The following is a 27,060-nucleotide window of genomic DNA, read 5'->3' as shown; positions in this document are numbered from 1 at the left end:
CACGTTCAATGCAGGGAGACTCACAGCAAGGCAACGAAACGACAACAGGGCAATGAAACCGGACCACAATATCTCACACCACAGGTTCATAAACTTCCTCGATGCTTTAGAGAGCCTGCAAACCCAACCGCACGGCCGGTTTACAGCCCGAATTGGCCATTCTGGTATCTATCGATGGGAAGGATAATCTACTTTACAAATCTAATACTTTATTTTTTCAAAGGGAAAAAAGCTAATGGTTTCTTAGAAACGAACATGCTTTATTTTCCCGCCCCGCCAAGAGTGGAAGATGCTTTTGTGCCCCAGGGTCTGTGTCCAGCGAATGAAACATCGCTCTGTTACTCTGAGAAATGTATTAAATCTTTACACTGTCAGCTTTATTTAAGGCTCTGGCCCTTTTTAATGCTTTTTTCATGTACAGCACTGTTCTTTCAGGAAAGGGTAATGACAGCGCTAACCTCTCATTGACAAGGAGCACTTCCCCAAGAAAAAGTAGGCAGATTTATGTGGGGAGGGGGAGAATTATTAGTATTATATAAAAAAAAGGCTTCTCGTTGATCTGACCGCCTCTAGTAACACTGGGCTAAGAACGCGGCTCGATACAGGCAGTCCTCGACTTACAACCACGATTGGGCCCAACGTTTCCGTTCTTAAGCGAGACGTTTGTTTGCCCCATTTTACAACCCTTCTTGCCACACTTGTTACGTGAATCACTGCAGGTGGTAAGTGAGAAACACGGCTGTTAAGTGAATCGAGCTTCCCAGGCGATTTTGCTGGCCAAAAGGTCGCAAAAAGGGGATCATATGACCCAGGAACACAGCCACCGTCGTAAGCACGAACCGGCTGCCAAGCATCTCAATTTTAATCACGTGATCGTGCGGTGGCCTAGAGGCAGAGCTCTCGCCTCGCAATCAGGTAGAGGCAGATATTTCTCTTCTCTGGGCAGAATGAGATTTATTATCTGCCGGACAAAATTCCCACCGGCAACAGGAAGGGCATCCGGCCAGTAAAACACTCTGCTAGCTCCATTCAGTTGCCCAGACTCTAGCCCGCAAGGGATTGTGGGATTGTTAAATTAAGATGAAGATGATGATCATGGGGCTGCTGCAAAGGTCGTAAGTGTGAAAAATTGTCATAAGTCACTTTGTAACTTTGAATGGTCTCTAAATGACTGTCAAACAACTACATGTATTCAGGATTCTTACCATCTCAAAGTGTTTTGATTTATTTGATTTCTATAGCTTTCCACCTCAAGTAATGACTCTGGGGGGGTGTACATCATAAACATAAAAATGAAAAGAGAATTATTTGTAGCCCGGGGGTTGAATTGTGAGGGTCCTTTGGTGGTTTTCTTACAGACGTTTTATTACCCAGTCAGGTAACATTAACAGTGTAGAAGGCAGTGAGGCTTGCAAAATGGAGGAAAAGAAGGAGAAGTTCTGTGAGGTCGTCTCTCAGCTTAGATGCTTTCTTGCAGACATTTCATTACCCAGCTAGGTTACATTATCCATATTGGAAGGGAGTGGGGTTTGCTCTGTTTATATACAAGGAGTTTCCTTGAAGAGAGCACTGTTGAGGTTACCTAGCTGGGTAGTGAAATGTCTGCAGGAAAACAACGAAGCTCAGAGAGCACAACAAAACCACAAACATAACAGTGTTTTTTTGCACATCTCTAGAAAGCACTAAGACAAGTAAAAGGCAGGAATGGCAAGAAAAAAACAAGAAAAGCTTTGCAAGCCACAAGGCGGGAGGTGTATTAGATAATATTCAAATTATCTGCATCCCATCCTTTAACGTCTAGCAATAAACAGGGACCAATCCTCAAATTAATAAGAGTTAATCATCATTATAAAGAGCCCATACACCAAAAATATTATCTGTAACGAGCTAGCCATTTACAAACCCAGTTTGACATCACTTATGAATTCTAAGTCAGCCATTCGATGCAGGAAGATATTTGGAGCACACAGTAAAGCCGAAAATATTCCTGGTTCCTGGCTTTATTTTAATTTAACACACTTTGCATTGTTTTCTTGTAGAGAGACGTGCAGCGTGGACTTAAATACAAGGAGAAAAATGGGCCCACCTCCCACTAGAATAGATGAATCAGACTGGGCTTAGCATCTCCAATCTCAGCGAGCAGGACAGGTTCTCCCTTCCATCCACAGAACTGGGGTAGGGACCACCCAAACCTTACACAACGGTTTTGTGGTAAGCATTACCTGTTGTTTTGTGGGCAGCTGCCTTTGGGGAGTCTCTTCTGCCGGGAATCGCCTTCAACCGCTGGCAGCCGGGTCAAGAAAAGTCAACTCTGCTAAGTAAGGTCCTTTTCCGCCCCATCAAAAACACACTCCCAAATTTATAGTCCGGGGTTTGTCCTGCCTTAATTACAGAGTGTTTGTACAGCCTTTCCCCTATCTCCTCTGACTCATGCAGAGTAGCTTAAAGCACCACAGCCATTTCATTTTTGGGGGGGAAAGTAATGAAATTCAGGCTATCCAGCTTGGTTCACAGGTGGCCCTGGGTTCAATCCCCAAAGGGCCCTTAAAGTTAAAAAAAGAGAAAAAAAAAGAGGGGGAGAATATACACACCGGGATGTCGGGGGGTTGGGAAGGAATTATTCTTTAGCCAAGATTTCAAAAGATCAGACGGATAAATGATCTGATCAGGCAAACAGGAAGTTTCTGAAGTGAGACATTTCCACCGGGACGTTACAACAGTTCATTTAACGACTCATTCCAAGTTATGATCACACAATTCCCTTCTGCGATTTTCTCATAACTCAAGTCAATGGGGAAGCCAGACTGGCATTGGTTAAGCTAGCTTAACCAATGCAATGATTCGAGGCCGTAAAACAGAGCAAAAATTCACTTTAACAAAGGTCTCACTTGGCAAGGTAAATTTTGGGCTCAGTTGTGGATGTATCTCGAGGACCACCTGCATTGGAGAAGTTCCAAGTCGTCTTTGACTTGCAGTCATTTGTTTAGTGACTGAAGTTACAGCAGCACTGGAAATAAAAAGGGGTCGGGGCTTGCAACAGTTATGACTGTCATAGTATCCCCACGATCACCTGATTAAAATTCAGGCACGGGGCCATTGTATTTATGACAGGTGCAGTACACCTTGGGATCAGGTGATTACCATTTGCCACCTTCTCAGCTGGCTTCTGGCAAGCAATGAAAAAAAAAATCTAGATTTGCTTAATGACTGCGTGGCCTCATTTAACGATGGCAGTGATTCACTTAGCAACCACGGTTAAAAAAAAACAGGTTGAAAATCAGGAATGGAAATCTTAAAATGTGCAAATATGTAAAAAAAAGCTTTTCTTTTAGGTTTGATGAATAAACCAGTTTGGGGAAGGAAAGAAAAAACAGAACTGTTTTCTTATATCAGAAAAGGTTCTTTATAAGGTAGGAGGATTCAAATATACCCCCAGTGGAAGGATGGACAACGGGAGTGACGGGACTTGGTGCAGATGGTGGAATTGATCGCTTTGGTGAAAGAAAAGACTTTATCTAGCTTTGTATCTAATTGGAAATCACTCTTGAGGAGTTGTTGGTTGAAACTGAAATTTTAACCTTGGTTCTTCATGATCAGCTTCGTTTATGACAGAATTGCTGTTTGCTGTGTTTTACTCCAGTTCAAAGGGTTACTAATTTTGATCCGTATCAGGATTATTTTTCTCGATAGTTCTTTCTGTTTACACTCCGCAATATTGTTTTGTTCCTTCCTCTTTCCTCTTTCTTTTTCGTTTTCTTCTGCTGCTTCGCATATTTTTTAAAAAATTTGAATAAAGCTTTCGGGGGAAAAAAAAGGAAGTGCTCTATCTATAAGCGTGTCTTTCTAGTAGAAAGTTTCGTTTTAAAGTAAAGATGTTCCTCTATCTTTGGGGCAGGAGTACACTTTAAGAAGGAAGAAGATTCTATTTTGCACGTCTTTTAAAAGGAACATTACTTAATTCTGCGAAAAGATATAAGGAGATAAAAATAGAGATCAATCTGAGCATCTGGAAAATACTGCAGATATTAAAACATTCTGTGTAGTTTCAGAGATGGGTCCTGGGGTAAAGATCAAAGAAACTTTGAAATCTTGACAAACGAATTATTTCGTGGTGGAAAAAACACCTGGGTGCAAATACACACAGAGGATTCAGCTACACGACTGTATAGGTAGGCCTCGACTTACAACAGTTCACTTAGTGGCTGTTTGAAGTCACAAGGCCACTGGGAAAAAAGGACTTACGGCCGTTTTTCACACTTACCACCATTGGTCATGCGATCAAAATTCGGACGCTTGGTAACTGACTCACATTTACGACGGTGACAGTGTCCCAAGGTCATGCGATTCCCGCTTTGGCAAGCAAAGCCCACGGGGAAGCCAGATTCACTGAACAATCTGCGTTACTAACTTAGCAACTGCAGGGATTCAATTAACCATGGAGGCAAGAAAGGTTGTAAAATGGAGTAAAACTTGATTAACGACTGTCTTGCTTCACAAGGGAAATTTCGGCCTCAGTTGTTCAGGTCATAAGGCGAAGACGCCCTGTAAAACTTAGTGAACTACCCTTGATTACAATCCGACAGGCAGTCCTCGACTCAATGGCCACAATCGAGGCCAAAATGCATGCCGCTAAGCGAGACATTTGTTAAATTAGTTTTGTCCCATCTTATTGACATTTCTTGCCACATCCGTGAAGGGAATCACTGTAGTTGTTGAATCAGTAACACAGTTGTTAAGTGAATCCAGCCTGTGTGGGAAAACGTCATAAGTCCCTTGCGTCAGTGCCATTGTAACTTCAAACGGACACTAAGTGAACTGTTGTAAGTCGAGGACTACCTATATCCGTGATGGCGAACCTACGGTATGTGTGGCACACAGAGCCGTCTCGCCAGCTGCTCTTCTGGTTTCTGGCATGCGCGCCATCCAGCTGGTCTTTGCGGGCACGGAGCGCCAGAAAATAGCTCGAAAAACAGGCAAAAAAAGAGGACATTTTCCAGGACGTTTTTGGTGTGAAAATCACTCTAAAAATGGCCCAGAAAATACCCCAAAAGCAGCCTGGTTTCCAGGCCGTTTTCCAGCTGTTTTGGGGCCCTTTTCGGTGCAAAAAACAACCTGAAAATGGCCAAAAAACCAGCCAAAAAGGCCTGAAAAAATGGCCCTTTTTTGGACATTTTGGGGGCTATTTTCAGGCCCAAAACACCCCCAAAATGGCCCCCAAAACGCCCCCAAAACAGGCATGCGCGCACTAGCCAGCTGGTCTTTGGTTTTCCGGCACTCTGTCATGTGCACATGCACGAGCATACATGTGCGTTCCGGTTTGGGCCCTCGGTGCTGGAAAGGTTGACCATCACTGACCTATATAGTGCTAAAAGAAGCACAAAAGGCCGGTCTGGACTTTTTCTTTTATCACAAGTGACCTACAGTTCTTACTCCGGTTCTATTGTGAAGCTGCAAAGGGCAATTACGTCAAGCAGCTGCAATCCTGGATCATTTATTTATGCATCCACATTACGATTCCAGCCCAAACCCAGCAATTTAGCTCCTCAGGTGTGGCTGGCAGCGCGACGCACAACCTGTAAAGTGAAGCGAAGCAAAAGCTAAACGAGAAGCTTTTATTTCCATTTCAAAATATTCGTATTAAAAACACCAACCGGGCCCACAGAACTCCCATTATGTTACTAGGCAAAGCCAGACACCCAGGTAGGTGGGTAGGAGGGAGTGGAGAAAAATGGATTTTCTGAACTGAAACGGGTACAGGACATTCTGTGCTCCAACGGAACTTTAAGGAGGATTATGATGATGTCTGAGAGAGGGATTGAAAGAAACAACGACAAAAAAAAAACAACAACCAGAAAGTTTCAAAAAAAGTACCAGGAAAAAAGTCTTAGCTGGACTATTCAGGTAGTTTTAATTAAAACTAGATTTATACCCAGAGGGCGCTTTGCTTTGTGAACTAAATCCTACCTAAGATGGCTCGATCAGACTTTTTCTTTCGAAAATAAAAAACCTTGCGTACAGGCAGTCCTCGATTTACAACAGCAGTTCCCTTAGTTCAAAGTTAGAAGATAATAGGAGACTGTCAAACATGGAATTTATTTTATCAATGGCTGGGGGAAAAAAGGGGTAAAGATTAGGAATATAATTTGTATTGTGATTGTGATTGTTAAGCAAACAAAATAACCCAGACAACACAATGTTTATTAAACACTAAATAAATGTAATAGTAGAAATTTTTTTTAAAAAAACAGTTCACTTAGTGACCAAAATTACAACGGCACTGAAAAATGCAACTTATGACCGTTTTTCACACTTACGACCTTTGCAGCATCTCCATAGTCACGCGATCAAATTTCAGATGCTTGGCAACTGACTCGTATTTATGACGTTTGCAGCGTGCTGGGGGTTACGTGATCCCCTTTTGCGATCTTCTGACCAGCAAAGTCCATTGGGAAGGCGGGTTCATTTAACGACCGTGTTACAAACCTTAACAAATGTGGTGATTCGCTCAACAACGGTGGCAAAAAAGGTCACTTAACTACTACCTCGCTAAGCAATGGAAGCGTTGCTCTCAGTCAATATACTGCCTGTATATTGAATTGGATGTTTTTAATGTGTTACTGGTTTACTGCTTTTATTGTGTTTTTAAACTTTTAATCAGGGCTGCGAGGAGATTGCTGATCTGTGAACATCTAAACTTTTAATCGTACTATATTTACTGAATTGCAAGCTGCCTAGAGTCACTGACCGGAGATGAATTGAAATAAAACCAAAACCATATATATAGATAAAACGGAATAGGGGGTTGCTGGCCCTACAAACATTCACTCTGATTTATAAGAATAAAAATGATTATTAATCAACCTGTTGAGTTATAGAGGCTTTGAAGAAAGGTCAAGGAGAAAGTCAAAAGGGAGAAATCGGATTCACTTAACAATCTACGATTCAGTTAACATAGTGATTCGCTTAACAACCATGGCAAAAAAAGATCCTAAAATTGACTCACTGAACTTTCACCTTGCTTAGTGACGGAAGTTCTGCCCCACCCCCACCGGCGCCCCAATTGTGGTCGTTAAGTGCCGATCTCTGTCGGAGTCGGTCAGTATTTTTTGGGACGAACACCTGAAACAAAATAACATCAAATTGGCCAGAAAATGGAAGCAAAGAAGCGATTCTTGCCCCAGAAAACAAGAGTAAGGAGGCTTCTAATGTTACCTGCAGTTTTAATATTTCCCCCCTTGCTTTCTCTCTCCCGTCCGAGCACTAAAGAAAAAAAAAAAGGAAAATAAAGAATACCGACCATTAAAGGGAACCGGTTGGACCAGTTTGGCCTGGGAGAAACATTACCTGTCTTCTCCGCCCTTCTGAAGAAAAGCTAAGTGCGGGAACTTTCCTTGCTTTATCGGAGGAATGAAAGACCCGCCGGTGAAAATGCTCTAAGAACTGATCGATGCTGGGGCCGCCCAGCTACCTATCCACCCGCCCACCGATACCACGTTCCCAGGGAAAGGAGAGATATTGGGACCATTAGTTGCGATCCATAAATCACGGGCGTTTCCTGGCTCCTCTTTGCTGTACTATAAAGAGTAGAGGGGGGGGAAGGAGGGGGGCGAAGGAAGAGAGAGAAATGGCAGCCAGCAAGCAAGCAAAACGCGAGAGCCACTTTCAAAGGCCCGGGGGGGGGCGGGGGTAGGAAGGAGGCAGAGCGTGGATGTCCTGTGAATTTTTTACAGGATGGCAAAAAGGTTCAGGATCCTGGTTGGAAGCCTCCCATCGCTCCGGCCTCTGAGCTCAGGACGGGTTTGACAAGGGTGATCCCAGGACAATGAGATCTAAGCAGAAAGACCTGGTTTCTCCCCTTTTCCTAACTCCCTCTCTTTTCCTTTTTTCTTCCCTTTTCCCTTTTTTATCCGTTTACTTCGTTTCCTTTCGCTTCCTCCCTCCCTCTTTTCCCATACCTTCATTTCCTTCCTTCCTTCCTTCCTACCTTCCCTCCTTTTTTCATCCATTTACTTCCTTCCCCATTAGTTCCTCTCCCTCTCCTCCCATACTTTCATTTCCTTCCTTCTTTCCTTCCTTCCTTCCCTGCCTCCCTTCCCTTCTTTCCTTTTTCATCCATTTACTTCCTCTCTTCCTTCCCATACCTTCCTTTCCTCCCTTTTTCCTTTCCTTCCCCTGTCCCTCTCTTCCCATACCTTCCTTTCCTTCCTTCCTTCCTTCCTTCCCTTTTTCATCCTTTTACTTCCTATCCTTTTACTTCCTCCCTCCCTCCCCATACCTTCATATCCTTCCTTCATTCTTTCCCTCTCTCCCTTCCTCTCTCCCATACCTTCATTTCCTTCCTTCCTCCTCTCCCTTTTCCATCCATTTACTTCCTTTCCTTTTACTTCCTCCCTCCCTCCCCATACCTTCATTTCCTTCCTCCGTTCTTTCCCACTCTCCCTTCCTTCCTTCCTCTCTCCCATTACCTTCATTTCCTTCCTCCCACTGAAATGAATCAGTCATTTTGTTTAAATCAGGGACTGAGCATATCACCAACCCTTATCCGTAGTATCCTAAGGAGATCTATCACCCAGCTATTTTACCATATCATATGCATTATTCTGTGTGTGTGTGTGAGAGAGAGAGAGAGAAAGAGAGAGGAGGGAGGGATATTTAAGATGATTCAAAGATCCTGCAAGAAAAAAAAAGAAGAGCTTTGCAATGGAGTATTTTGTTGCGCTCTTCCTCACCAAATTTCGCATTTCATAGGAAAATGGAATTGCTGGCGTCATATGCCTTTTCCAGCTCCAACTGGCAGCCCCCACCACACCTCGACTGACCAGAGGAGGTGATGGACCCAAGACCCAAAGGGCAGCCAGATCCCCTCCAAGGGAGGTTTGGGGTGTGGTGTGTGTGCAACTGTCAAGATCAAACAGAAAAGGGATCAAATTGGGCTTTGGGGCTGCCCTGCAAGGCTTCGCTGACCACGAAACAGCAGAAGCTGAGATGCCATCAAAAGCGTCAGAATAACTGAGCGAGTAAACCAGATGTCCTCTGGGAACACAAGTTTCCAGTAAAAAGAGAATTTTGTACGGCTGCATTATATAACAGGATTTAAGCAGCGTGTATGTGTAAGTATTTAATCCGGGCAGAAGGAAAAGAGTAAAATCTCCCCTTCTCATTTTTAAAGGAGCTTGAATCAACAAGTGTGAAACTAACACATAGGAAGAATTTACCCGGGGGTGGGAAATAGGCGAGACCAAACAAATATTCTGCATGTACAGATAGTCCTTGACTTACAGCTATCCATTTAGTGACTGAAGTTATAACAGCACGGAAGAGAGACTTACGATCGCTTTTCACACGACCCCTTGCACCCCCACGTGATCCAAATTCCGACACTTGGCAACTGACTCCTATTTATAACAATTTCAGTATCCCGGGGTGTGTGTCACGTGATTCCCCTTTTGCGACAAATGCAGGAAGCTGGATTCACTTAATAACCAGGTTCCTAATTGAACCACTGCAGTGGATTCTCTTATAACAACGGGGGGGTGACAAGAAAGGAACAGAATTCGCTTAACAGCCATCTTCTTTTAGCGAGGGAAACATTGGGCTCCATGGTGGTCCTTAAGTCGAGGACTGTGTAGGGAGGGTGGTGGTGGGGACAATGGAACCCCCCACAGGTAAAGCTTGGTGGGTGAATGAGAGGGGGGGAAGCCCCCCCCCACTCTCAACAGGAGACAAAAAGACATTAAAATTCCAGTTGTTTATTGGGCAGCTTACCTGTGACAACTGCAGCGGATTTTGTGTGTGTGTGTGTGTGTGTGTGTGTGTGTGTTTTCCTAGGCCTCGACAAATGTAGCTTGAAACAAGCAAAGGGAAAGATTTGGGCTAGGGGCTGGGTGCGGGGAACCTATTTTGTAGCAGTCACGACTGCATGTTAAGCCAAATTTAGTTGCTTTCAAGGAGCCAATGAGAATTGCAAACGAGACGAGGGCGAAATGTGGCTTTTAGATAGATGGGGTGCTTCGAGCCTGCAATTTGGCTTAAAACTGGGAAGGTCAGAAAGTCTGGGACAACCCCCCAAGAACAAAAGCTGAATTTGAGATTTTGGGGGTGGTTGTTTGGGGTTTTTTTTTTGCTTCCCTTCCCCCCAGATTTTTTTCGGGTTTTTTTTTTGTGACTCCCCTAACATAAGGGATGCTACGGATATATTTAGGATGCTGTTGTACAGGCTGCGCTTGCACGTTAGCCATTCTTTTTAGGCCTCGTTGCTAAGACACATGCTTAGAGGGAGAGGAGAATCCAGGCCTTAAGTTAAGTGCGTGTTCAGACTGAGAGGAAAAAATAAAATAAATGAGGAGGAGGAGGAGGAGGAGGAGGCTGATGGGAGCTGGAAGCGAAAAACTCACGGAGGAGGATGGCAGGAATCGGGCACGGCTAGCCTGGGGAAAAACGAGGACCAGGGGAGGCACGATGGCCAGTCTTCCAATATTGGAGGGGCTGCCCCCCCAAAGAAGAGGAGGGGGCCCACCTGTTCCCCAAAGCACCCCGAAGGCAGGAGGAGAAGCAATGGAGGGAAACGAATCCGGCAGAGGAGCAGGCCAGAACTAAGGAGAAACTTTTTAACGGTGAGAACAATTAAAGAAGCAGCGGAACGAAGTGGCGAATGCTTCAACGCTGGATTTTATTTTATTTTTTTTCAAGAGGAGACTGGACAGCTGTTTTTGTCTGAAAGTGTCTCCTGGTTGAGCGGGGGGGGTTGGACTAGATGACCTCCAAGCCCCCGTCCAGTTCTATTAATCAAGGAGAGATTCAACCTTAGAACTAAGGAGAAATTTCCTAACAATGAGAAGAAGTAACCAGTTGGAACGACTTGCCTTCAGAAATTGCGGGCGCTCCGTCCCTGGAGGCTTTCAAGAAGAGACTGGACAGCCACGCAGTATAGGTTCTCCTGCTTGTGGACGGGGTTGGACTAGAAGACCTCCAAGGTCCCTTCCAACTCTTGTCATTCTACGTTCTATGAAGCCAGCAAGGACTGGGGTTGAGTCACCCACGGAAAAGGAGGAAAGATACAAAGCAGAGGCCCATTTATAGGGAAGGCGGGGAGCCCCTTGACTTACAACCCGTCGTTGGGTGACCATTCAAAGTGAAAAGACACCGAAAAAAGGGACTTATGACTGGCCTAGTGCCTCACCATCTCTACCTTCTGTCATCGTCATGCAGGCGCTCAAAAACCAGCATGGATTTAGCAGAGTTATGGCATCCTGGGGTCATGGGATTGCCGCTTGCGACTTCCTCAGACAGCTCCCGACAAGTAGAATCAACGGAGAAGCCCGGTCTGCTTAATGACTGTATGATTCACTTAACAACTACAGCGATTTGCTTAAGCGTGGGGAAAATGTCATAAAATTGAGCGCGGCTCCCTCTTGTCTTTTTTCTTTTTAAAATCTCCCAACAATTGAGAGTCCAGCAGGGCTTAATAGAGCAAAGACATACTCTTGGCGGCTGCCACTTTTGAGTTCTCATTCTCTCGCAGGTAATGGCCAACGCTTGGTCTCTGGGTGTATTTAATTCCCCCAATAAAATATTATTATGCACAGGCTTGTCTTTTTCCAAGTGGGATCCCAAAAGCCACTGCATAAATCCAAATCCTACTAACGTCTTAACGGCCACGAGATAAAACTGTATTAGCAGAGCAGACTGAGAGAATGGTAATAAAAGTGCCTTGTGGCTGAATGATAAAAGAAATGGTGACGGACAAAATACAAAAAGTAGCATTTATGGCCTTAATGGCCACCCCTTGCTCCCCAGCTTCCTATCTCAAAAAAATAAAATAAAAATCATACAAATTAAATTCTGAAGAGCGGAAAAACAGGGAGTCAAAACAGGAGATTAAAGCTTTCTTCCTTTAAAAGCAAATGGATCATTTGTAGAGGGAGGCAATTCAGAATCTGATCTTTCATATAAATTGGTTTTTTTTTTCTCCTATTTGTTATACACAACCACCCTGTGAGGTAGATAAGTTTGGGCAGCTTCGATCCCACAACTTAATGCCTGCTGAATGAACACCACCACCCAGAATCTCCATGCTGGCTGGTAGTTTGAGGAGTTTCACTCCCTTTCCAACATCTGGATGACGCACATAATTGTGAGGTTTTGAAGGCCACATAACACAGACAAGTGATACCCTGCACAAAAGCAGTATAATTTTTAATAAGCACGATCTACAAACCTAATATCATTGTAAGATGGGGTTTGTGGGTTAGTGTGCTATAAGACAACGCAAACACAAACTAGGATTTTATTAAAGAAAACCACATCTAAAGCAGGATATGCAAGCAAAAGTTTCAATTAGGATAAATGTCTGGTGTACCACTTAAACACCACCGGCATTGACAAATCCACCACAGGTCAATTGCAAAAGGCAGGTCGACTTGGGAACAGCTTACATCCTGAAAAGTAACCTTTAACACCACCAAACAGCCACATCTGCCTCTCCCAGGGCCTTGGAAAGGACTCGATTTGTGGATAAAAATGCCAAATCCAGTCTGAACATCTGGCTGACTGCATGACTAACATAGCAAATGAACACCATTGGCATTGACACATCCACCGTTGGTCAATTACAAAAAGGCAGCTCAACTCGGAACAGCTTACACCATTCAAACCTCCACATCTGTCTATCCCAGGTCCTTGGGAAGGATTCAAAAATGCCAAATCCAGTCTGAACATCTGGCTGTGCAATGAACCAAAACTTAAAAACTTTTTGATGGTTCACTGATATCAAGCGTTGGAGACTAACCTGAATTTCCTGGTTCACTAAGAGTTTTTTGGACAGTGGCGCGTGATGGAGATTTCCTTTTAACTTAGGGTACAAATTTTGAAATCGGGGGACTATCTCCGTTTGGTAAAATTCTGCAAATTTCAGTTTAGAGGGAGCAGAATCTTAAAAGGTGGGCGGTCAGTAAGGCTTGATTGACATGGTCAAGGTGTAAATATATGCCTCACAGAAAGTGGAAAACTTTATGCAGACTGAACTTCACAGTTAAAAGACGAGGTCAAAACCAATCCTGAAAAAAATCCAGAAATAGTTTGATCTCAGCCACTTTTCTTTTTCTTTTCTTTTTTTTGGGGTGGTGGGGGGGTGTTTTCAACTTCCCATCTCTGGAATCTGCCTTGCAAGGACAAACCAGATCTGATTCGGCTGCCCTTGGGTTAATTATACCTTAGTTCAAGGAAGCATTGTCTAGGTTGAGGGAAGATATCAGAGGAGGACATGACTTTCCAAGTAAAATAAGAGAGAAAAATAGCATCTTGTGGCTGAAAAGCAACACCAATCTGATCCAGCTCTTTTAGGAGGCAAAAAAAGTAACTGAAAAATAAAAAAGCATGCAAAATGCAGCTGGATCTTCACCATTTGTGACAGCAGCAAAGGGCCTTGAGTTAAACTGGCACAACTATTGCCACAGGTGGATTTAAGAGTGTGTGTGTGTGTGGGGGGAAGAGCTTATGAATCAGAAGCATCAAATCTGACTTACAGGTGGTCCCCGACTTACAACAATTTGTTTAGTGACCATTCAAGGTTGGAACAGCACTTGGGAAAAAAAAGTGACTTCTGACAAGGAAAATCAACACTTAACTGAGGTGACGCACTTCAATCACTGCAGCGAGAAAGGTCGTAAAACGGGGCGAAGCTCGCTTAACAAGGGCCTCGGTTAGCCACGGAAATTTCGGGCTCCGTTGTGGCCGTAAGTCGAGGACTGCTATAATTGGGTCCCCCTCCCCAATATTTCGTATCTTCCACTGGGAAACTCAAACGGAGTGCTGCCCGCTGAAAGACACACAAAACTCTACAACGATCAGTGAGGGTCACTGGCAGGATGAAGACCCCCCTGGTTTTTTAAACAGGGGAGGGGGATTTTCACTTGCAGCCACACCTCGCTTTGTCTTCAAAGACAGGGGTGACCCACCTGGGACAATCCACAAATAAATTGCCCCTCTAACGCAATTCGAGAGAGAGAGAGAGAGAGAGATTGCGGAAGCTGCGAAGAGCAACCACAAAAACAGGAAGCCGACAGAGAGAAGAGAGAGAGAGAGAGAGAGAAGAGAGAGAAACTTGCGTGCAGGGAATGAACAAGGAAAGAAAAGGGTGGGAAGGCGGCTTTTCTGCTCGGCTCTCAGCTAACACTGGGTCTGTGGGCAGCCAAGAAACGTGTGTAGGAGGAAAGGCACAATGGATGCGTATGGCTTCTCCTTAAAAAGCAGCCACCACGAGGGAGCTAACGGTAGGCATGCTCACCTCCAACCATTTACTCAGCTTCCTTGGGAGAAGAAATTCCTGATGGGAACAGATCGCCTCTTCTCACAGCCACCTGGAGACCCTTCGTACCTTCCAGGACTCCCCAGCTGACTCCCCTGTCCTGGATGAAGTATCATCTTTATAAATCCCCAGCCTTTTACCATGCTTGCTTAAAAAGGAAATTGTCACCTGGGGCGGGGTGGGGGGAGAGCAGGCTTTGCACGCGTCCTGTCATTTGTCCTCCACAGAGTTCGGATGACCACCCGTCATGCCATCCCCAATTCTGCCTTGCAAAAGATCACAGTGAAGGAGGCAAGAAATGAGCCGTCGGTTCCTTCTCGTCCGGAGCATCCCGTATCTGTGTTTTTCAAGCTTGGGAACTTTTAAGAGGTGTGGGCTTCCACTCCCAGAATTCCCCAGTCAAAAAGTTCCCAAGCTTGAGAAATACTGTGCTACGCCACTCTGTCTCCGCAAACTCTTCCAAGATCTCGGGTCTACCCACAGGCAAAGAAGAAAGCGAAAAACACAGTGGCAAAAGGGCATTTAGGACACCACCATTACTTCTGTCTTCTTGCATTTTTACCCTTCTAATCTTCTACTTCTCCTTGTCTGCGTTCTTTCTTTAAAATGCTTCATTTGAAAACAGTGGTAAGGACAGTTAGCCAAGAGCAATTCATACATGCGTTTACCTCAGTGATTTATATGCTGGCTTCTTAATCCAATGATTTGTGAAAACAGCTGAGAAGCAACAAGTGAGAATGCCAAGAAAGATCTGCCTGGGAAGGCCTGACGCATTAAACCAACAGTGGGTTAACTCTGGTCTGGCTTTGGAACATTATATAAACCCAGCTACTGCCTGTGGTTTGTAAACCATGGTTTATGGTTCAACACAAGGCGTGAGTTCAGACACAGCGGTTCACCTAACAAACCCTGGCAAAACAAACTATCCGCTTAATTTTGAGCTCCGGCTACTATTACACTCCCCGTCCCACAACTGACAGAACAATAAGGACACGGTGTTTTGTCTAACACTGGTAAGAGGTATGGATTCTTCCTGGAGTAGTATTTTTGATTTCTGAAGTGTGCTATTTACAAAGGGTTACTGCCATTAAAGTAGATCCACAGCAGGAAATCAGAGTTTCCAGTGACATTATGCACTGGGATGGTGTCAAACCTGCCCTTCGTAAAAATGTACAACTTTTGTGTATTAAAAAGGTACCTGCACAGGTGGTACTTCTGTCCTACTCCATAGTTTTTAAGAGGTTCCAACCTTGGATTGAAGGGCCCATTTGCCTTGTTCCAGACAGACTTCGGCTGAGTGTTGAAGCCACCTCGATGAGGAATCAACTTAGCACTAAGAGTGGTTTCACCACCTCACCTTCTTTTAACTTCCTGCGCTCTTTATATGGAAGTAGATTCTGCAGAGGCTGCCACAGCATCCACCCCGTACCACATGAAAGTAAAATGAACCGATTGCTCAATATAAACCGTACACCAGAGGCAAGATTACAGGCATGCATTAACCCAAGTTCCGGGTTTTGGATCCTTTTAGTAATCCATGCAATTCTTCAGCTGCTTGAACGAGCCAAATTAAATCCACCAAACATTTACCTTGAAAAGGCGAAGGAGCCTTCCAGCACAGGGGTGGGCCCAACCTTGGCAGCTTTTAAGAGAGTTGTGGACTCCAGTTCCCAGAATTCCCCAGCCAGCCAATGCTCACCACCATTCCGGGAGTTGAAACCCACAAAAGTCTTTTAAAGGTTGGGCACCTTTTTCTAGCCCAGTACGACAGGAAGTGATCACCAAGCACCTTTCTCATGTTTTAGCCTTTAGATCGCATCTCCCACAATCACCACGCCAGGTTGGACCGATAGTTGAAACGTAAAGGCGCAGGGAAGGGGTTACCCTGCTCTGGGTTCCAGAAGCACAGCTTCCCAGCCTGCTTGCTCCTCTAGAGAAAAAATAAACAAGAGGGGAAGATCTCTAACAAGATTACCTTCCACTGCCTCTTCCTTGGATCCAAGAAACCTTTCTCTCATGCCTCCTGTCTCTCGGTGGCTGACCAAGGCACCCTGCGAAACCGGGTTAGCTACCTCCTAAGCAGGTGTGAGGGCAAAGTCACCCACACAGGCTCCTTCCCTCCCCGGGGAAATCGCTTTATTTACAACCGGTTTCCCCTTCTTCCTCCGAAGGCCACGGAATCACCTTTGGGAAGAGAACCTCGTCTCAAACCTTGGCACAAATCCATTCCTCGGGGGGTGTCAAGAATCCTCCAGATGTTTCACCAGCCTCGCTCTGTGCCTCTCTGAACAGATTTTTAAAACACAGGCAGACATTTTGGAAGGGAAAGACAGACTCACCCACCCACCCAAAAGCAGCAGAACCAGTTTAAGAGGGGAAGGAAAGCAACCATCTTCCTTCCTTGGCTTCCGTGTTCGCAAAGGGATTCTTTTCTGGCGGGGCACAGAGGGACGAAGCCAAGGGAACCCCCACCCCACCCCCACTCCCAATTCCCAATTCAGACGGACCAATTCAGAAACCAGTGGTGTGAGGTGAGGTGGGGCAAAGTTACCCCTTTCCCATTTTCCCCTCTGGATCACCCCAAATGCAGCAAAGCCCATTTCTCTGCCTCACTGCAAGCAGCCAGACAGGCCCTTCTTCTCGTTGCCCTTTGCCAAGAAAGGGGGAAATCCCAGCTTCTTCCCCAAATCTTAGAAGAAACAGACCCCCCAAAAAAACCCCTTCTCTCCCATCAAGTGCTCCTTCCAGCTCCAGCAACAGGCGATTTTTTTTGGGGGGGTGAGGGCACCCCAATACCCTCCCCCTCACCAGCATGGCAAGATTAAAGGGAGGGGCCATTTAAACCTTCCCCCAGCTTAGGTGGGGCAGGAGTTTGAAGCCCCCAAAGGCAACCCAGCTCTTCCCCAGATCTCCAATTCGCTGGGGGACACCCCAAAGACCCCCAGTCATTGCTCCCAGCCCTACCCGCCCCCACCTACATTGTGCCCCCCTCCCCGTCTTTACCTGCTCCAGGTTCTCCGTCACGGTGGGCAGAGGGCTGCGGCCGCTGTTCGACATGGCTCCCCTTGGCAAAGGCCTGAGGGGGGGTCCCCCCAGCTGCTCAGCGCCTTCCCCTCTTCCTGCTCCCTGGCCCAGCTGGAAGAGCTCGGGGGTCTTCTTCCTCTTCTTTTCCTCCTCCTCCTCCTCCTCCTCCTCAGGGCGAGGGGGGCGGCCAAGCCACCAGCATGGGGGAAGCGGGGCTCACTGGGCGGTCGGAAGGCACGACCACCGACGCGGCATAAGGCTCCCCTTCTAAGCCGGGCTGGGGTGAAGGGTGCCCGGCTTGCCGGATCACGCGAGGCCGGGGATGAGGCGCTAGAGACCAGGCCGCGCCGGAAGATAAAAACACCGCTGGGGAAACCCGGCCGTCTGAAGGGCGTCTTGGGCCGGCTGGACGTCGCCAAGCCCCGCCGGGCCTCCTTCGTTGGGCTCCGGCACCGTCTTCCCTCCACCGCCGCCGGTGCCAGGACGCCACTTGCCGCCCCTCGGATTCACACAGCGGCGGCTCCCAATATGGCCTCCTCAGCCGGGCTTCGGCAACTTCCGCCGAGCTGTCGGAAACAGCCGAGAGGTAGCGGCGGCGGCGACGCTTCCCACGGTTCTCGGAAAAAGCCGAAGAGGCTGGGCGGGCGATCTGATTGGCTGAGGGGAAAAAAAAAGACGAGGAAGGCGGGTGGGAAAAAATAAAATAAAAGGGAGGAAAGGGGGGGGGCGGGGTAAAGGGTTGTACTGCTTTGCGATTGGACAGAAAGTCAAGGTGGAAGAAAACGGGAAAATAAATAAATAAAGCACTTCCGGAAATCAATGGGGACGGTATTTTTTTTTTAAAGGGAGGGGGGGGGGGAAGCGTTCGGTTCTAGTCGGAAATACCCGAACCTTTTTTTTTCCTTTCCTAGAGACGAAAATAGCCGAACGGGCTCAGAATTTTACGGAAAGAGGCGAAGTGGGTGAGGTTTTATTTTCCCGAAGATAATATATTCCTGATCGGCGATCAAGTACCAGCATAAAGATACGTCGATTTTTAAATTCAGATTGCAGAGCTGGCCAGGACAAACCTGATTTATTAATACTGATTTATTTAATGCCTGCATCTCTATCTGGAAAATTACCCTGGTTAGCCTCTGCAAAAAAAATGGAAAAGTTGCCTTTTAATTGAATTTGATGATCCCTTCCGCTGTGAGCTGAATGATTTTTAAGCGCATCTTATTCCGTTTACTAGTACACAGCACCAAAGTTAGCCTGCCAAACCCTGCATGACCACTAGAGGGCTGAAGAGTTTGATTTTTTTTTTTCGTGGTTTTGTGCTGCCCTCTAGTGGTGCATTCTAGAGCGGAGAGGTGTAATTTTCAGCTTTGCACCCATTCATTTCCCAAGCAATTTTACAGGTTGGCTGCACATTTAATGGCAGGGGTCTTTCAAACTTGGCATCTTTAAGACTTGTGGACTTCGACTCCCAGAATTCCTCCTCCGGTCGTGTTAGTTCCGGAATTCTGGGAGTTGAAATCCACAAGTCTTAAACCTGTCAAGTTTGCAGACCCTTGCATTATGGGAAGAAAAACAGGCTAGCTAGCCCAGTTAGCAACCAACCCTACCAGCCTTATGATATGTGGACTTCCACTCCCAGAATTCCCTTGACCAAATGAACTCTGGTATCCTTAAGATTTGTGGATATTTCTTTTCATCAAATGCCAGTGTAATTTCAAATAGTCACTAAATGAACTGTTGTAAGTCAAGGACTACCTGTATTAGATCCCATAGAAACCCATGGAAATTTCCCCACATACTCCACACTAAACCAAAAGTAAATACTTAGGACTGATTGTGATATGGGAATTGGGTCATTGTGTATCCTAAGCACCTTTATCTTGTCGCTTTGTCACCACAATTTGTCACAACCGCAGGCAGAGGGTGTCTACTAGAAGAGGTGGGCAGGAATTGGGAGCCGTTTCTGTTAAGCTGGCTAAGCATGACAGGTGAAACTAGGTCTGAGCTGATCCCTCAGATTATTATGAAGCCGCCTGGTTTCCAGACAACCAGAATCTGCCTCTCCTTCGCAAATGAGATAAGACATTTTCCTAGTTTCTTATTTAAAACATGTGAGAAAACAAAATAGAACCCTGCCTTGCCTTGGAATGGAATGCAGTGGAGTCGAGTGGAGTCGAATAAGACTAGATTAAGAATAAGGAGAAGAATAGAATAAGAATAGAATAACGTAAGAATACAATAGCATAAGAATAGAGTAGCATAGGAATAGCATAATTAATAAGAATAGAATAGAATACAGAAATAGAATAAGAATAGAATAAAATAGGAATAGCACAGAAATAGAATAAGAATTAATAAGAATAGAATATAGAAATAGAATAGAACAAGACTAAATTAAGAATAGAACAGCATAAGAATAGCATAGGAATAGCATAACAATTAATTAGAATAGAATATAGTAATAGAATAGAATACGACTAGATTAAGAATAGAATAATAGAATAGCGTAATAGCATAGGAATAGCATAACAATTAATTAGAATAGAATGTAATAGAATAGAATAAGACTAGATTAAGAATAAAATAATAGAATAGCGTAATAGCATAGGAATAGCATAAGAATTAATAAGAATAGAATAGAACATAGAAATAGAATAGAATACGAATAGAAAAAGAATAGATTAAGAATTGTATAAAACAAAAATGGGATAAGAATTAATAACAGAATAGAATAGTAAAATATAGAATAGAATACGGTAGAATTAGAATAGAATAGAAACTTCATCATTTTAAATGTACACTGATCAGCATACCTTAAAATGAAATTTCATTGCATTCAGCTCACAAAGGATAACCATTATACATATACCCACATGCACAGTTGCACACACAGACATGACACAAAGAAACATCATAGTCTAGTTCGGATGCATACATGTACATGGTGAGAAAAATGAATCCTGTGAGTTTATAAGACAGATGGCCTAAGGAACAAAGCTGTTAAGAATCTAGTAGTCCTGCTATAGATATTTGACTATATATACGTATGTATGTATATATGTAGATATATAGATTATTGATATATAGAGAGATTTCTTCTTTAGAAATAGAGAATTCTTGCGCTGATCCTTTCAAATCAACCTTGTAAATTATCTTTGGGATTAACCAATTTTTAGTCCAGGATGTTGGCTGGCTACAATGGCCCTGAAAAAAAGTGACTGATGGCCAGTCCTCACCTCTACAACCATGCAGCATCCCAACAGTCACATAATCAAAATGCAGCCACTTGGCACCATTATACAGGTAGTCCTCGACTTACAACAGGTTTTTTTTTAGTGACCGTTCAGAGTTGCGATGGAAAGAGAGACTTATGAGCAGTTTTCACACTTATGACTGTTGCAGCATCGCCATGGTCATGTGATCAGAATTCGGACACTTGGCAACCGACTTGTATTTATGACCGTTTCAGGGTCACGTGATCCCCTTTTTTTTGCAACCCTTTGATGAGCAAAATCAATGGGGGAAGAGAGGATTCACTTAACAACCATGTAACTAATTGAATAACACTATAATGATTCACTTAACACCTGTGGCAAGAAAGGTCGCAAAAGGGGACCAAACTCACCTAACAAATGTCTCGCTTGGCAACATAAATCTAGGGCTCCATTGTGGTCATAAGTCGAGGACTACTTGCATTGCCCTATTTTCCCTCTTGAAGTTGCAGTTCCACATCGAGCCACCAGGGGCGTTCCTCTTAAATTCCATTATATGGCCCTATTTTACTCATTGAGCCTTTAGTTGTATTGCAGGTTCGATGAGTTAAATAGGGCAACATGTAATCTCTGGGAATTTTCCATATTGTGATCGCAATACCAGATTCAGCCACCAGAGAGCAATATTTCTTCTACTGTAGTAGATTCCACTGTACAGCTGTTGCTTTGTTTTCCCCATAGAGGCTGCAATTTCTCACTGTGCCATCAGGTGGTGGTATCTCCTATACAAATCATTATAACTGCTTAACAATAAAACCATATTGGAAAGGATCCTAGAGGTTTCTAGTCCAACCCAATCCAGCCCAAGCAGGGGAGACCCTAAATAATTACTGTCCAGTCTCTTCTTAAAAACTTCCAGTGTTGGATCGCCGAATAATTGAATAATTGTTCAATTAAACTTCAATTAAACACTGAATAATTGTTCTCGTTGTCAGGAAATATAGTATTTCGTCCTATGTTCCATCTTGATTTTGCAATACCTCATTCAGCCACAAGGGGCAAAATTCAGGCTTCCAAAGCAGGCTGGGTGTTATTCATCATCAAATGATCCAAGTTCCTAGTTCTCATTGGCGTCTTTCACGCAAGACTTGTAAAGTAGGAGACGCACTTTAGCAGACTGGTTTGCAAAATGAGATAATTTCCATTTTATTCTTTTGAAAGGGAGCAGGCTCAGAATTTCCATCAAGTTAATTAAGGACCTCTCTACTCCCTCTGTCTAAATATAGCAATCTTGATGCATAAGGAAAGTGAAATTCATAATTTGGCAAGAAAATTCCTTAGGAGCAATGAAAAAAAAAAAAAACACCACAGAATGCTGGAAACTGAACCAACAATTATACACAAAGCTGCCCAGTCTAAAATACAAAGAGAGAGAATAAGGAGAGAAAAAGGAAGAATGAGCAAGAAGAAGAGAAAGAAAAACGAATGAGGAAAAACAAATGAGAGAAGAGAAAGAATGAGAGAGAGAAAAAAATAAGAGTATATGAAAGAGAGAATAAGAGAAAGAGAGAGAAATAAGAAATGAGAGAGAATAAGAGAGAGAATGAGAGAGAGGAAAAAGAATGAGAGTATAAGAGAGAGAATGAAAGAGAATAAGGGGAAGAATGAGAGAAAAAGTCAAAAAGAGACAGAATGTGATAGAGAATGAGAGAAAGAAAAAAAAATGAGAGAGAAAGAACGATCTCTTCGGTCTCTAACAAGGTTACGGAAGGCCTAACAATAAAAGAATAATTCTTGATGTACCATATTTCGAAAACGCCTCTCATTTTTTTCTAAAATGATTTTTTTTTAAAAAAATTGTTCATTCCATCCTTTTTTCTCTCTGGGAGTTTACTGACGGAGACACAAAAGCTTGAAGAAATCTGTCCAAATAAATAAAAAGGAAGATTTACAACTGGGGTGAAAGGAAAGGGCTCCCATTGGCCAGAAATGACATCATGGTTTCATTTCCCCCCCCCCCAGCCCGCCTTGGGGGGCAAAGAAGCTGAAATGGGGGGGGGGACTTTTTATGTGTGTGCCGAGATAGGCCAGCTGGGATGAATCCACAAGGGAGATGCGCATGTCACACGCAACGTTCCCCCCTGGCTTTGTTACCCCGGTGCTCAAGGACTTGGATGGAAATGCCTGGCTCGAAGATGCTTAATGCAAAAATAAAAATAAAAATAAATGTTGTTGTGTGCTTTTGAGAGCCTGAAAATATGACAACAACAACAGCAACAAACAACACCCAGTTAACCCATAGCAACAAGCTGTGCTTTCGTACAGGGGGAGTTTAATCTTTCAAGCAAGGTTAAAACTTGTGAAGAACGGCGGCTGGGTCGGCTAGAGAAAAGAAGGACCAAGGGGCGGAGGATGTGATAGCTGTCTTTCAATATTTCAAGGGCTGCCCCCCAAAAAGGAGGAGTCAAGCTACTCTCCAAGGCCCCAGAAGGCAGGACGAGGAGCAACGGATGGAAACTGATCAAGGAGAGAAGCGAGCGGGAATTAAAGGAGGAATTTCCTGCCAGGGAGGACAATTAACCAGTGGAACATCTCACCACCAGAAGTTGTGGGTGCTCAGACATTGAAGGTTTTTAAGAAGAGATTGGACAGCCATTTGTCTGAAATAGGGTCTCATGCTCGAGTAAGGGGGTTGGACTAGAAGATCTCCAGGGTCCTTTTCAACTCTTGTGTTCCTTCCTTCTTTTCTTCCTTCCTTCCCTTCCTTCTTTCCTCTTTCCTTCCTTCTTTCTTTCTCTTTCTTTCTTTCTTTCTTTCTTTCTTTCTTTCTTTCCTTCCTTCCTTCCTTCCTTTCTTCCTTCCTTCCTTTTTCTTCCTTCTTCCTTCCTTCCTTCTTCCTTCCTTCTTTCCTTTCTTCTTTCCTTCCTTACTTCTTTCCTTCCTTCTTTCCACCCTTCCTTCCCCTTCCTTCCTTCTTCCCTTCCATCCTTCCTTCCCTTCCTTCTTCCCTTCCAGCCTTTACTTCTTTCCTTCCTTCTTTCCATCCTTCCTTCCTTCCCTTCCTTCTTCCCTTCCTTCCTTCTCTTCCTTCTTTCTTTCCTTTCTTCCTTCCCCTTCCCTTCCCTTCCCTTCCCTTCCCTTCCCTTCCCTTCCCTTCTAAAAAGCAGCTTTTACAGAAGAGATTGGGCAACCCTTTGTCTGAAGTGGTACAGGGTTTCCTTCTCAAGTAAAGGGGTTGGACTAGAAGACCTCCGAAATCCCTTCCAGCTCTGATAAGTCTATATTCTAACCATTATTTTCATCCAGATAGCTTTCCTCCAGGTTTACCAGGGAGAGAAAGTGAAACCACAATTGGTTGGGTGAACAACCTCCTTCCTGAAACTGCGGGGAGGAACCGAAAGGGCTCATTCGCCCCACAGAGTAAGCCCTATCGAGGTTTCGTCGATCTGTTTCACTTTTGTGGACTTAACCGTGAAAAACACCCTGGATTAGGATAACGTATTTATCTAGGCCTGCCTTGTTCCCACAATGGTTGTCACTTTCAGGCCTCCGGAAAGCTCTGAACACACAACAACTCGAATTTCATAAGGTATCCTAAGCCATCGGGGTAGACTACTGTGGGCTAGGGAGGCTCCACTTCTTAATTCCCTTTGCTTCCGGAGGTCAATGCCCTGTGAAATATTCGCACCTTCTCAACTAAGCGTCATTAATACAGGTAGTCCTCGACTTACAACAATTCATTTAGAGACCATTTGAAGTTATAACGCCGCTGAACAGGAGAATATTTGAAAAGGAGAATATTTGAAGCTCGGGGTTGAACCAGGGTTAGGAGCATTTTTCACACTTACGACCGTCACAGCCTCCCCATGGCCATGCGATCAAAAATTCAAACACTTGGCAACGGACTCATATCTACAACGGTTGCAATGTTCTCCCTTTTACGACCTTCTGATAAGCCAAGTCAATGAAGGAAGTCAGATTCCCTTAACAACTGTATTACTAATTTAATAACTGCAAGGTCATAAAATGGGATGAAGCTCACTTAACAAATTCCTCACTTAGCCAACAGAGATTTCAGGCTCCGTGGTGGTTGTAAAGTTGGGGACCACCTGTAACTTAGACGCAAAGTTGGAAGCGTTTATCTCCTGTCTCACACTTCACCCATGTAATTAAATTTCTGGATCTCCTTTTTGCTGCATTATATATCCGTATATAAATAAAAACTTTGATTTATCCTTGATGGTGTGGAATGTGCCTCTACGATGAGGGTCTGTTTCGAAACCATTCAGCACCAATAAGCCATGTTATCCAGTCCACAAACAACAAACCCCGATCAAGGCGAAAAGCGTAAAATTCAACCGGGAATTCTTAAAAGCGAGTGTGATGACCCAGGGTGTGGCACAAAAGGAACAAAGTCACAAAAGTAGGTAAAGTCCCTATAATTCCTCCAACTTGGCCCACAATGTCCAGTTATCATCAGCTGGAGAAAAAAATACTCTCCCAAGAACAGTTTTTAAAGGGAAGAAATTTAGTTTGAACTCAAAGTACATATAAATTATAAATAAAAACCAGCGCAAACCACATTGCAGCAATTAACGAGACAGGGCAGGATAAGGGATTGAAGACGTCAAAAGATAATGAAATACACACAGTTGGGAGGATGCCAGAACTCAGATAAGACCAGAGGTGGGATTCTACCAGTTTGCACCTATTCGCTAGAACCGGTTGTTAACATCCTAAACAGTTGGGAGAACCGGTTGTTAGAAGAAATTACTGGGCTAATCCTGTAAGGAAGGCAGGAAGGAAACATTCTGGTGTTGCTTACAGAAACTGCCTCTCCGTTAACCCTTATTACATTCTTGGCAGGACTAGACTTCCTGTCTCAGGGACGTCTCTGGAGTTTTTGTCCCTTCCTTTGCTGGTATTTGCTTATGTGGAGTGACCATTGAAAAAAGTGACTTGTAACCATTTTTCACACTTATGACTGTTGCAGCATCCCCACAGTCATGAGAGGCCAGGCGAGGAGATGCGTGCCTCAATGTGAGTGATATTGAGTTGGCCACATCCAGCCAATAACATGACCACCAAGCCATGTCCACCCAGTCACATGACCACCAAGCCATGCCCACCACCTAAGCCATGTCCACGGAACCGGTTGTAAAAAAATGCGAATCCCACCCCTGGATAAGACTTGACAAACCAGAATAATTTCACGCTTTGCTTCCAGCAACTTTGCTGTGCGCAGTTTGCCCTTTTAAATAGTCTTCCCAGCTGCAGGCAAAGAAGGGGATCAGGGCCCTTTCCTTCCCCGTAAACCACACAACTCACGTTGCTCCCTTCTCCGTTCCTCCCTGCAATGCCCTAGGATGAAGACAGGGTGGGCCTCTTCCTCTGAATGCCCAACTGGACTGTGCCCTTCCCATTTCCTCCACAGCCCCCAAAACCATACTCGCACTTCCTGTCAGCTGTTTGACCTCCCCCTCGGAATCAGATTCCAACCGGGGCATGACAGCGAGCCAGGAAACCCAACCATGGCCAAATGGATTTCCAATGGATTAAGAAACACAATTCCCACCCCAAAAAAACGAGAGAAGGCTGGCATCCGAAGGAGATTTTGCATTTTAAGCTCTGCGTTCAGCATCCGCTCCCAAAATCTATTCGGCACCCAAGGGTGTTTGCATATCGCAAGGTAAACAAACACCCCTGGATGTGGCTGGACAGGTTTTTGTGCAGTAAGGGGATTATTAAAAGACAAAACCCGCACCGCTGGGAGGCACCCAGCTCCTCCTTCCCAGGTGGGGAGGGGGAGGCTATTGGGAGCGTGTGAAAAGGACGAGATTACGTTGGCTGGAGATCGATTGATCCCACAGGTGTGTGTGTGTGTGTGTGTGCGTGTGTGTGTGAGATCACTCATCCGCAGGAATTTTCTGGGAAGCTTCCAGGCAGAGACAGGGCCAATTTTAGAAACGGTTCTGCCTAAACGGGCAGGTGTAAACATCTTCCTTCGGGTACCTGCACGAGAAAGAAGAAAGGGGACAGGAACAAGGATGTAGATGGTGCTGGAAGCTGGCAGACCCCAGGCACTTGAGGCCAGGAGCCGAAAATATCGGGGAGGTCCCAGCGTGGGTGAAAAAGAGTCGTCCCGTTCTTTTTGGTTGGGGCTGATAAATGGGGACATTAAGCCTGCTGTGTTTTGGTTAATCCAGCCGTGATGGCTACCTGTTTTAAAAAGAGGGGGTATAGAGAGAGGAGGGGAGGGATGACAAGTGTTGGAGACCGGATGTCCGGCAGATGGGTGCCTCCACGTTCAAGCCAAAACCTGGGAGAAGAAAACCACAATTTCCATGGTTGGAATGGTACAAGGTGGATGGATGTAGGATGCTGCACCCCACAATGGTTTCCCCAGTTCCCGTGGGAACAAGAGGGGCTGGAACAATACAGAAAAGTTTGGGGGAAGGAAGGAAAAGAAAGAGAGAGGAAGGAAAGAAGGGGAAGGGAAGAGGGAGAGAAGGAAGAAGG

The 27,060-nt window shown here is 44.7% G+C and overlaps 1 protein-coding gene across 6 annotated transcripts in view; it reads right to left on the bottom strand.

Moving 5' to 3' along the window:
- The window catches only part of MARK2 (microtubule affinity regulating kinase 2), a 118,129-nt gene extending 100,236 nt beyond the window's left edge, over positions 1-17,893 (bottom strand). For 4 of the 6 annotated variants that reach the window (XM_087913647.1, XM_087913650.1, XM_087913657.1 and 1 more), the window contains exon 1: positions 17,309-17,893. In XM_087913647.1, coding sequence (XP_087769773.1) covers positions 17,309-17,362 — 54 coding nt within the window. In that variant the 5' untranslated portion in view covers positions 17,363-17,893. Of the gene's footprint in view, positions 1-15,503; positions 15,676-15,895; positions 15,915-17,308 lie in introns of those variants that run through there. The other 2 variants (XM_087913656.1, XM_087913654.1) reach the window with 2 other exon arrangements.
- Positions 17,894-27,060: the final 9,167 nt, after the last annotated feature.

Source organism: Pseudonaja textilis, chromosome 16 (genome assembly GCF_049901715.1).
Source record: "Pseudonaja textilis isolate UNSWEBS1 chromosome 16, rPseTex1.2, whole genome shotgun sequence".
Lineage (NCBI taxonomy): Eukaryota > Metazoa > Chordata > Lepidosauria > Squamata > Elapidae > Pseudonaja > Pseudonaja textilis.
This window is presented reverse-complemented; position numbering and strand designations above follow the sequence as displayed.